Consider the following 13,017-nt stretch of genomic DNA (forward strand, 5'->3'; position numbering starts at 1 on the left):
TCAGTGGTAGAGCCAGGATAAGTTCAGAATACCAGAACTTAGACATTCTGACCCCATTATCTAAACATGCATACACTGATGCTAAATAGCTGCCTCTATTTAGTAAGTTCTTGCATGATTTAATAGTATTTATCCTATATCATATTTTTTTTGTTGTTGTTCTTGAATCACCAGGCACTTAACCATCTAATCTGGATCTCAGCATTGCCAAGGTTATCAGCTAAGCGATATCTGAGTTAGAAAGTGTAAAAAGACTAAAAAGAAAACAGGAGGGAATAAAACCATTCTAAATGTGACGTTTAAAGAAAAAGTATTTTGAAATTTTGATAATCCTTTTTTTGCAATTTTTCTTTTTAAATTTTATTTACCAATATTTATATAGAACTTGCTTTGTGTCAGATGGTGTCCTAAACATATGTGTATAATAACTCATCTAATCTTAACACCCTGGAGGAGGGCATGGCAACCCACTCAAGTATTTTTGCCTGGGAATCCCATGGACAGAGGGACCTGGTGGGCTATAGTCTATAGGATTGCAGAGTTGGACACAACTGAAGCTCCTTAGCACAATCCTAACAATCTCCAGATGTAGGTATTACTATTGTCAACTAAAAACAGATGCACAACTTGGAGAGTTGTGAGTTAAGTTTTATTTGGGGCAAAATGAGGACTGCCACCCAGGAGGCAGTACCTCAGATAGCTCTGAGAGACTGCTCCAAATAGGTAGTGGGAGGAATGTCAATATGTAAGTTTTTGGTGAAGGTGGAGTCCAATACCGTTAAGCACTCATTTTACAAACGGTTTTCTGCTAGTTACTAGGGTATGTCACCATGAAGGGATTTAGTGCTTTTCTAGATATGGGGAGATGCAAGGATTGAGATCATAAAATTCAGTTCAGTTGCTCAGTTGTGTCCAACTCTTTGCGACCCCATGAATCGCAGCACGCCAGGCCTCCCTGTCCATCACCAACTCCCGGAGTTCACTCAAACTCATGTCCATTGAGTCGGTGATGCCATTGAGCCATCTTATCCTCTGTCATCCCCTTCTCCTGCCCCTAATCCCTCCCAGCATCAGGGTCTTTTCCAGTGAGTCAGCTCTTTTCATGAGGTGGCCAAAGTATTAGAGTTTCACCTTTAGCATCAGTCCTTCCAATGAACACCCAGGACTGATCTCCTTTAGGATGGACTGGTTGGACCTCTTTGCAGTCCAAGGGACTCTCAAGAGTCTTCTCCAACACCACAGTTCAAAAGCATCGATTCTTAAAATCTGTTCATAAAAACATCTAACTATCTAAAGACCTGTCCCACCAGATTTGCTGGAGCACAGAATGCCTCTCTCTACCTTGAACTCTCTCAAGGGATGTTGACAGCTGTAGCAACATAGGCTTTAATTTCCATAGGGGCAGGTGGCAAACACCCTTGTTCAGTTGTTGGCAATGCGCTTGGCAAGTACCAATTTGTAGTTGACACTATCCTCATTCTCTACTTGAAGAAATGGAGATACGAGATAGCTTGTGCAAGGCCTCTTTTAAACAGTGGAACTAGGATTTGAACCCATGCAATACTTATTATTAAATTAGTTTGTTTTTTTGACCTATTTAGACCATTTTCCTACACTACTCTCAAAATTTTCTCTGGAGTTTGTATTTAACCCAAATGAATTCTGCAGTTGTGGGATTTCAGGTGGCTGTGAGATGAAGAGGATATTTATTTCCAAAGACATCCTCCTTATTATGAACCCTTATAATCTATTCTTTCTGCTTTTTTAGTCCCATTCAAAGATGAGGAGAGCAATGTTTATAATACTTCTCTTTTCTGACTTCTAGGCATTTCCTTAAGCAACAGGTTTTTGTGTTTTTTTTTTTTTTAGGTAAGGAATATGATTTTATTCAGAAAGCTGGTTGACTTAGAAGATGGCAGACTAAGTCTCAAAATAACCATCTTGGGGGGAGTCTGGATCCCAGGTTCTTTTATAGAACAGAGAAGGGGAGGAGTTGAAGTAAAGACCATTATCTTGCAAATATCCCCAGGAATGGCCACCCTCAAGGAGGGAATGTATTAATATCTTCAAGCAGAGCAACAAGGTTCCCTGAGGCAGGCCTTTATGGAGAGGCTGTATTAATCTCTTCAGGCAGAGGGACAGGTCCCTGGCAGGTTATTATATATGATTATAATAACAAAAGTAATGAAAAACAAAGGGTAAAGTCAAATAAACAGATCCATCATGGAATCAGAATTGGCTCTTTCCTCCAACAGTACATGTCTTTGTCCCCACTGTACTGGTGTCAGAAAAAGCCTTGAGGGAAGCCAGTAGTAGTAGTAGTAGTAGTGTTAGTTGACTCCATGGACTGTAGCCCACTAGGCTCCTCTGTCCATGAAATTCTCCAGGCAAGAATACCGAAGTGGGTTGCCATTCCCTTCTCCATAAGCAGCAGTTAATGAAGTATTATGAGGATTTGGAAGCTGCCTTGAAGACTTCTGGAAAAATGATAGCCAAAAATAAATCTTCCCTTTTAAATCACTAACATTGTTTTTTTAACACACACACACACTCATACTCATTCATATTCTGCCCCTTCTTTTCTTCTTCCCCACCTCAAAATGTATTGCTAAAAGGCAGAAGAGGCGTTCACTGGATACCAGCTTCTATGGATCTAACTCATGAAAGCAAATCTAGCCCTTCCTTTGACTTACTATGAAAAATTTACCAAATTTCTATCCTAATGAACTTCTTAGGTTTGCATTTTATGTGATTTTGAACTGTAATTTACATACTGAGTGTGATGAGTTCCTTTCAGATTTGCTATGGAATCATTTATGGAATGGGAGCTAAGTCTTTGGGAGAGCAGATGGGTATTAAAGAAAATGATGCTGCTTGCTACATTGACTCCTTCAAATCCAGATACACGGGTAAGGAAGTACTGAGTGTTAATTATCTTCTAGATACTATTCTTCTCAACTCTGTTTCCATATTATATTTTTTAAAGTTTGTGTTACAGAATTTTCTATTGACAGAAGTTTTCATCAAGCATTATTAATTAAACATCAGTAACTTTACTTATCATTATTTACAAAGATGTACTTTTTTCATAAAAGTAGGGACAGAAATGGAATAGCAAAATGAAGTTGATATATATACTACTGTGTCACTGCGGAAATCTTAAAAATCTAGGGATTGTCCTATGCTTTAGGATCTTCCCTGTAGCTCAGATGGTAAAGAATCTGCCTGCAGTGCAGTAGACCTGGGTTTGAGCCCTGGGTTGGGAAGATCCTCTGGAGAAAGGAATGGCAATCCACTCCAGTGTTTTTTCCTGGAGAATCCCATGGACAGAGGAGCCTGGAGGGCCACAGTCCATGAGGTCGCAAAGAGTCGGACACAACTGAGTGACTAACACTACTATTACTACTACTGAAATAGTAAACCATTGATTAAATATACCATAAACTAAGACAGAACAATTGCTTTTATAGAGCAGTTTGAATATCATCATTTTAAATTCTCTCTTCTTTACCAGTATATTGAGGTAATTTGTATACAGTAAAATTCACCTCTGAATTTTGAGTTCTATGAATTTTGAGAGATGCTTACAGTCGTATAATCTATGCTACAACTAAGATACAGAGTCATTCCCCCGTCATCTCAAAAGGCTCTTTTACGTCCCTTTGTAATCAACTCTGTCCCCAATCCCCAAAAAGAAGCCTTATTCACTTGACATTATCTTGTACATAGAAAATCATGTGAATTCTACAAAAGCAACTACTATAACAAATAACTAAGTTTAGCACAGGAAGTCAGTTATTTTTATATACTATCAATAAACAGTGAATGAAGTAAAAATAAAATCATTTACAGTAACATCAAAAACATGAAATACTTAGGATAAAATAATAGAGTATGTGCAAGACTTTATTGAGAACCCAAAAGCAATCCTTTGAGGTTTAAGAGAAATTGAGGAGTACTTAAGTAAATGTGAGGTTCACCATGTTACTTTACTAGAAGGCACCATATTGTTATGATGACAGTTCTCTGTAAATTTTTGTATAGATTCAGTGCATTCCCAGTCAAAATATCTTGACTTTGTATCGAATTTGACAAGCTGATTCTAAACTTACATGGAAATTCAGAGGGTCTGGAATAACTAAAATAGTTTTGGCAGGGAAAGGTACAGTGTTGAGTACTTACTCTCCTTGGTTTCAAAATTTATTGAAAACTACAGTAATCAAGAATAGGCCTAAGGGAAGTTTTAGGGAACAATGAAACACAAGAGTATCCAGAAATATGTCTATATGTGCACGGTGAATTGATTTTCAGCAGAGTTGCTGTGGTAATTCAATGGAGGAAAGATGGTCTGTCAACCAAGTGCTAGAACAGCTGGATACCAGTATGGAAAAAAGATGAACTTCTACTTTTATCTTATACTATATTCAAAAAGTAATTTGATATGAAACATTAACATGAAAGTAAAAACTAGAACTATCAATCTTCCAGAAGAAAAGGGAGAGGAGCTTTGTGGACATTGAGGTAGACACCAGTTTCTTAGGTAATGATAATACTGAATTAACGATAAAAAATAAATACTGATAAAAGGTACCATTAAGAAAATACAAGGCAGGTGATGGACTGAGAAGAAATATTTACAGTTCCTATTATCTAACAAAGGACTTGTGTCCAGAATATATAAAGAAATCTGACAACTCAACTAAGAAGGTAAATAATGCATAAAATAAAGTTTGAAAAAAAAATAAAGTTTGAAAGATTTGAACCTATACTTCACAAAAGAAAATATTTGAATAACTACATCAAGTGTTATCATCATTAGTCCTCAGGGAAAAGCAAATTAAAACCACAAAGAGATACCATTACAGAAACATTAGAATGCTAATATTTTTTTTAAATTGTGTCTCTTTTACATTGCTGACTGGTTGTAAAATGATGCAACCACTTTGGAAAACAGTAAGGCTCTTTCATTTGAAGTTAAACATACCTTTAACTATATGATTCTGCAGTTCTACTATTGGATGTTTTCCCAAGAAAAATGAAAACGTATGTCCTAGGAAAGACTTATATGTGAGTGTTATAGCAGTTTTATTTATAACAGCCAAAGACTGGAAATGTTAAACAACAAAAATCCAAGTGAATAAATTAAAATTTCCTCAGTTTTATTGAACTGTAATTGACACACAGCACTTTATAAAAGGTGTACAGCATAATCATTTGATTTAAATACATCCTGAAATGATTACCACATAGACTTAGTGAGCAACTGTCTTTTCATATTGATATGACATTAAAGAAATAGGAGAAAAGATTTTTTCCTTGTGGTGACAGTCTCAGTATTTGCTCTCTTAACAGTTTTCATATGTAACATTCTGCAGTATTAATTAGTTTTATTGTGTTGTACATTTCATTCCTAGTATTTATTTATAACTGGAAGTTTGCATCTTTTGACCACCTTCACCTGTTCCTTCTCCTGCTTCCCACCTCTTATAGCCACAAATCTAAATCTCTTTTTCTATGAGTTTGTTTTTGAAAAATAATTGACCTGCAAACTATGTTAGTTCCTGGTATACAGCAGTGATCTGATAGTTCTACACATTTTGAATGGTCACCATGATAATTCTAGTTGCCCATCTATCACCATGCAAAGATATTAAATAGTTATTGACTGTATTCAATAACTATTTAATTATTGAATTATTTAATTCAGTAACATTTCATACTTGTAACACGTGTCTTGAAACTGAAAGTTTGTGTCTCTTAATCTCCTACACCTGTTTCTCTCCTCCCCATTCTCCCCCCGCTGGTAACAACCTGTTTGTTCTCTGTATCTATTACTCCATTTCTCTTTATCAACTGAGTAAATTTAAAGATCAAATTGGTTTTATTCCATGATTCACGAATTGAGCAACATCCTATCTAGCAATAGAAAGGAACTGCACTGAGCTGTAAAAAAGTTTTTTAAAGGTAGAAATGGGGTAGGCAGTTGAAGGAAATTATTAGCAAAGAATGTAGTATTGTTTCAGGCAAGGTCCCCCTCCTAAGGGCCTATTGGACAGATAACTTCACTAAAGCTGACCATGTAATTCAGATTGAATGGTTAAAGATTTTACTCCTGGGGGTGTTGAGACTGAAGTCAGGTTAGGTATTATGTCTTGGTCTGCTGACATAGGATTTGGCCTAAGTGACTTCATTTTGGGCCTACTATCTCCATTTTAACAGGAACAAATTATCTGTCAGCAGGATTATGGATAAACAAATTTTGGCATGTCTCTGTAGTGGAATGCTACTTAGTAAGAGAAGGCAGAGATAAGTGAGAGAACATACAGTGAAATTCAATTTTTATGAAATTCAAGAACATGAAAAAGATAAGGTGTATTAAAGTAGGTCCATGAGTGTTTGAGGCTGATAATGGGGAGCTGGCTGTGAAGTTGATTAAAATGTTTTGTATCTTGTAGTGGTTTTTACAAAGGTATATACATTTATTAAAGTGCTTATTGTATATACCTCAGCATTGATTGCTTTTTAAAGTAGTTCTTGCAGTCTGAATATTTGAAGGCCTCCTGCAGGAGTCAGGTAAAAGAATTTGTAGAAGTGCAGTCTTTTAAATCTCATCCTTTTTGCTCTTTCAGCTATATCACAGTAATTCTTCTAGAGAAGAAGATGAGAGTCTGATTGCTTTCTGAAATTTCTGTAGTAGTGGTCAGATATCACCAACAGCCTCACTTGCTGGGTTTTCTCACCTTCCTGTCAGCCACAATCTGTGCCACCCACACAACAGAAGTCTTTAAAAGGGGTTTTAATTGGGAAGTATTAGTGTTTATTACTTAGGATGAGCAGAGCTGAGAGAAAGCAGAAAGAGCACATGAGAATTTAGATAGATTGGCATTCTCTATACCTGAATGTGTTTTAAAGAGTATAGAAATAGAATATTTCAGAAGAGAAGAACTTTTCTAGCTCAGTGAGCAAAGAGGAGATTGGCCTACCTGGAGCAAAGAATTTGAAGACCTAAAAATGGAAAAGGATGAATTCTGGCGTAGGGAATAGTCTTTTAATTTTAAGGAATAGTATATATTTCTAAGGAAATGTTATAACTCATGCATTAGTTTCAGTTAGGTCCTATTTGAATCATAGCATAGATGGTAACAAGGAGCTGTTGGAATGTATTAAGTCTGAAAAGTGAAAGTGTAAGTTGCTGGGTCGTGTTCAACTCTTTGCAACCCCATGGACTGTAGCCTGCCAGGCTCCTTTGTCCATGGAATTGTCCAGGCAAGAATACTGGAGTGGGTAGCCATTCCCTTCTCCAAGGGTTCTTCCCATCCCAGGAATTGAACTTGGGTTTCCTGCATTGCACTCAGATTCTTTACTGTGTGAGCCACCAGGGAAACCCAAGCCTGGAAATTGTAAAATCAGAGTGAAAGAGGAATAATGTGATCAAAGAACAGAACCCTGTGAAAGTAGCATGGAATAGTCTTAAGGTCCTATAATAAAACTGCCTAGGTTTTAGTACCTGCTCTGTCATTCTAGAGCTTAGTTTTGTATTTTTTGTTGGTGGTGGTGGTTAAAAAACAAAGAGATTAATGTCATTTCTAAAGTCCTTTTAGTGTCTAAGCTATATGAGATGATGAGTGTTAATTAAACCTATTGTGGTAATCATTTCACAGTCTATGTATACATGCCGTCTAAGCAAGCACTTTTTCAAATACATGTAAAGCAAGCTGTCATGCTGCACAATGGTGTATGTCAGTTAATTCTCAGTAGAACTGGAAGAAAAAGTGAATGAAGGTTTACATGCAAAATTTTGATGCTGTGATGTTAATGTTAATCATTGTCAAGTTTTGGTTTGTTTCACTGTATTGAAACTAGTGAGTGAGATAAAGGATGGATGTTGATTGTAATTATTTCTTTATTTTCTTTGTAGGGATTAGTCATTTCATGAGAGAGACCGTGAAGAACTGTAAAAGAGATGGATTTGTTCAGACCATTTTGGGAAGGCGTAGATATTTACCAGGAATCAAAGACAACAACCCTTATCATAAAGCTCATGTATGTTGAAATTTCTCTGGATTTTTAACTTAATATTTTAATGACATATACTTTTGCATCAAAGACTGAACCCTGCTAATGTCTCTTTTAGAGACTAGCATATGAATTGGATCTTCTGTTTCATTAAGGACTTCTGAAGTGACGGTATATGCCCGTATTTGCTGACCACTGTCTTTAGGAGACTGATGTAAATATGTTCACTTAATAATATTCCAATTTAAGGTGTTCTGTTTTAGTAAGGCAGTTATTTATTAGCTTTGGTAATAAGTTATATATACACTTAATTCTTACACTTGCTAATTGTTCTTTGTTTCAGATATCATATACTAATTTGTCATATCACACCAGATTGCCAGTGTCTTCAGAGATTAGCCAGTCATTGAATTGTGGAATTTTTTTGTTCAATCCTTTTGTTTATTTTATTTAAAAAATACTGGCTCATCAGAGGTTACTAGGATACCCAAAATATTTAAAAATGCTATTTTTAATATCATTTAAAAGATTTATTGATGATATTTACTCTAATTATGACCAAAATCTCTTTGTGAAATCATTGGGATCCATAAAAGTATTCCATGTATTTTAGCATTTAAGTTCCTGTTATAATCCAAAGCTTCCTGTTTTAACTGGTTGTATTTTGCCCTTACCCCATACTTTGATGTGTCATTGCCCACTACACATTGTATGTAATGAAAATATCCAACGGCCAAATTGCTAAACTTCTGTCTTGAGCTACACCCTCTCAGAGCAGTAATGCTCTTAGGAACTATGGAGGAATAATTGGGTTTTTGTTACTTTTTCACTCTCTCGCTTCCTGAATATCCACATACTAGACCTCAGGTATTTCCCAGACTTTTACCATATTTACAACTATACTCACTGTAGTTGATGCACTAGGGAAAGTAAGTCTTGAAATATATTGGAAGAGATAAAGCAAACACATATATGTATAGTCAATGATCTAGGCTCCTGGAGGAGGTAGGACTTGAACAGATACCTGAAGACTAAAGGTTAGATTGCTGGGCATGAGAAAAAAAGATGATCACAAATGAATAAAAGTTTGGGTAAGGGTTGGCTAAAAGCCAATCTGATAGAAGTGGAGAATTTGAGTTGTCACTTGGGCATAGATAATTTTCTGCTGGTCACATGAAAGCAGCTATTGGAACGCTTTTAAAGGCAGGCTATTACTTGAAATCGTTGGTCTTTTTGATTTTAGCCATTCTGGTATCTGAATCTTGGTACCTCATTGTGCTTTTAATTTGCTTTTTCCCTGATGACTAGTGATGTTGAACTTCATTTTTTATATGTTTATTGGCCACTTGGATAACTTTTTGTGAAGTATCTGTGCAAGTCTTTTTGTTTTTAAGTTGGCTGTCCTTTAATTGATTTATGAGAGTCCTTACATTTATAAGGGACTTCCCTGGTGGCTCAGAGGTTAAAGCATCTGCCCGCAATGCGGGAGACCTGGGTTCGATCCCTGGGTCAGGAAGATCCCCTGGAGAAGGAAATGGCAACCCACTCCAGTATTCTTGCCTGGAGAATCCCATGGACAGAGGAGCCTGGTGGACTACAGTCCACGGGGTCGCAGAGTCAGACGCGATTGAGTGACTTCACTACTTGCTGGTGGCTCAGAGGGTAATAAAGCGTCTGCCTGCAATGTGGGAGACCCTTGTTTGATCCCTGGGTCGGGAAGATCCCCTGGAGAAGGAAATGACAACCCACTCCAGTATTCTTGCCTGGAAAATCCCATGGACGGATGAGCCTGGTAGGCAACAGTCCATAGGATCGCAAAGACTCGGACGTGACTGAGTGACTTCGCTTTCACTTTCACTTTTACATTTATATTCCAGATATGAATCTTTTGCTTACATGGATTTATCGGTCTTTTGTATTATTGTAGTGCTTTCTATGATCTATTAAAGAAAGGTTTCTCTACCCCAATGTCAATTCTGTAGACGTTTTTGGTTCTGACTTTTAAATTTATATCTACAATCAACTAGGAATTGATTGTTATACATTTAGCGAAATTGAGGGTCAAGTTTTCTCCCTACCCCTACAGTTGTACAAGCTGTTATTGAAAAGACTGTTTCCTTCCCCACCTCACCCACCTCACTCACCTCACCCCTGCTCTGCAAAGTCACCTTTGCCAAAAATTAAATCTACAAATATGGATGTGTCGATTTCTGGACACATTGTTTTGGTATTTTGTATTTACTCATCCTCTAAGCAGTGCCATATTGTCTTCCCAGGTGGCACAGTGGTAAAGAATCTGCCTGCCAATGCAGGAGATGCAAGAAAAGTAGATTCAGTCCCTGGGTTGGGAAGATCTCCTAGAGTAGGAAATGGCAACCCATTCCACTCTTTTTGCGTGGGGAATCCCGTGGACAGAGGAGCCTGACAGGCTTCAGTCCGTGGGGTCACAGAGAGTTGGACACGACTGAGCAATTAAGCCTCCATACTGCCTTAGTTATACAGCTACTTTATAAGATGTTTTGATATATGGTAAAGTAGGTTTTCCAACTTGCTTTTTACCCTCTGCCTGCCCCCCCAAGAATATTTGCCTATTCTTGGATTTTCTGCATTTTCATATAAATTCTACGTAGAAGCAGCTTGTGAATTTCCATACAAAAACAAAACCCTGTTGGGATTTTTTAATTGCTGTTGCTTTGAGTTCATAGATGGGATTAAGAGATGTATTTATAAATTTGAGTTTTCCAGTTGATAAACATGTTATACATGCCCATTTACTTAGGTCTTTTAAAATTCTCTCAAAGTGATGTATAGTTTTGGGGAAGAAATCTTACAAGGTTTTTATTAAGTTTATAGCTAGATATTTGCAAAATTTAATACTCTTGTGAATGGTATCTTTAAAAATTCTTTTCCTTCCCTTTTTACATTTTTTAACCCTTTGCTGCTAGTATAGAAAGATAATTGTCTTTATTGTTTTTTTGTCTAGAAACCTTGCAAATATTACTTGTTAATTCCAAAATGTTATCTGTAGATACTTTCAGGTATTCTGTCTGCACAGTTATTACCTGCCCCTCCCCCAAATAGTTTTTTAACCACCTTTCCAAGTCTTATTCTTCTTTTAACTTTTGCTTGACTTACTAGGTAGTACAGTGTTGAATAGAATTAGTGATAGTGAACATCTTTGCCACTTTTCAGATCTCAGAGGGAAATTTTAAACGTTTTACCAGTAAGTAGAACTTCCCTTTAGGTTTTTAATAGTGCTGTGTCAGAAAAAGTTAGTTCTCTTATATATGTACTTGTAGGCCATAGAGTCTCCATCACAACTACTCAACTCTACTTTACTAATGCAGATGCAGTCATAGACACAGGCTTCCAGGAAAACTTCATTTACAGAAACAAGTGATAGGCCAGACTTGACCTGTAGGCTGTAACTGGCCCACCCTGGTCTGTTTCTTCTTTAAATGTAATCTGCCTTTTTTTCTCTAGGTTGCTTTCAATACAGTATTTTTCTTTCCTTGTGGTTTCCAGCAGGTATTCTGTGATGTACTTAAGTTTGCGTTTTTTTTTTTTCCTCACTTCATGTACCTTTGTGTCTGGATGTGTGTTAATTGATCCTTTTTGGTGTGCTTTAGGACTTCTTGAATCTGTACCTTGAGATCTTTTGTTGATTTTGGAAAATTCTTAGCCATTTCTTCTTCAATCATTGTTTCATTGAAATCTCTTCTCTCTTTCTGGAACTTGTAATACAAAATTTTAAAACTTGTCTTTAATTCCTCCTTTTCATATCCTCTGGTTGGTATTTTCCATGTTTATATTTCATCATGATTAATTATGGATATTTTCTTCTAGCTTATCTTTAAGTTGCCTAATTTGCAACTGTTGAGCTTTTAAGTTCGGAATGATCTAGAACTTTTCCAGCACCCCAGAAAGCCTTTTTATGCTCTTTCCAAGTCAGTACTATCTCCCCACTGCACACATACACCAAACTACAGAGAAAGCACAGTTTAAGTGCTTTAAGTTATATTATTTTAATATTTTTGGTGGTACAGTTTTTATTTTGCTCTTATGTGTATTTGATTCTGTGGTGAAATATTCAGTTTTGTATTTTCTTGATAGCATGATCATTTTATAGTCTAATAAGTCTGATAATCAGATCAGATCAGTCGCTCAGTCGTGTCTGACTCTTTGTGACCCCATGCATCGCAGCATGCCAGGCCTCCCTGTCCATCACCAACTCCCGGAGTTCACTGAGACTCACGTCCATCGAGTCAGTGATGCCATCCATCCATCTCATCCTCTGTTGTCCCCTTCTCCTCCTGCCCCCAGTCCCTCCCAGCATCAGTCTTTTCCAATGAATCAACTCTTTGCATGAGGTGGCCAAAGTACTGAAGTTTCAGCTTTAGCATCATTCCTTCCAAAGAAATCCCAGGGCTGATCTCCTTCAGAATGGACTGGCTGGATCTCCTTGCAGTCCAAGGGACTCTCAAGAGTCTTCTCCAACACCACAGTTCAAAAGCATCAATTCTTCGGCGCTCAGCCTTCTTCACAGTCCAACTCTCACATCCATACATGACCACAGGAAAAACCATAGCCTTGACTAGACGAAACTTTGTTGGCAAAGTAATGTCTCTGCTTTTGAATATGCTATCTAGGTTGGTCATAACTTTCCTTCCAAGGAGTAAGCGTCTTTTAATTTCATGGCTGCAATCACCATCTGTAGTGATTTTGGAGCCCAGAAAAATAAAGTCTGACACTGTTTTCACTGTTTCCCCATCTATTTCCCATGAAGTGATGGGACCAGATGCCATGATCTTCGTTTTCTGAATGTTGAGTTTTAAGCCAACTTTTTCACTCTCCACTTTCACTTTCATCAAGAGGCTTTTTAGTTCCTCTTCACTTTCTGCCATAAGGATGGTGTCATCTGCGTATCTGCGGTTATTGATATTTCTCCTGGCAATCTTGATTCCAGCTTGTGCTTCTTCCAGTCCAGCGTTTCTCATGATG

At 37.2% G+C, this 13,017-nt stretch overlaps 1 protein-coding gene across 7 annotated transcripts in view; it reads left to right on the forward strand.

Annotated features, from left to right (window-relative positions):
* POLQ (DNA polymerase theta) overlaps positions 1-13,017 on the forward strand; it is a 105,452-nt gene that overhangs the window by 86,333 nt on the left and 6,102 nt on the right. For all 7 annotated transcript variants that reach the window (XR_015164871.1, XR_015164872.1, XR_015164873.1 and 4 more), the window contains 2 exons: positions 2,798-2,909; positions 7,919-8,043. Coding sequence is in view for 4 of the 7 variants with exons in the window: in XM_086403990.1 (XP_086260116.1) it covers positions 2,798-2,909; positions 7,919-8,043 (237 nt within the window). In the remaining 3 variants the exon portion in view is untranslated. Of the gene's footprint in view, positions 1-2,797; positions 2,910-7,918; positions 8,044-13,017 lie in introns of those variants that run through there.

The sequence above is a fragment of the Bos grunniens genome, chromosome 1 (assembly GCF_055505025.1).
Source record: "Bos grunniens cultivar Pamir isolate PY7600 chromosome 1, Bosgru_T2T1.0, whole genome shotgun sequence".
Taxonomy (NCBI): Eukaryota; Metazoa; Chordata; class Mammalia; order Artiodactyla; family Bovidae; genus Bos; species Bos grunniens.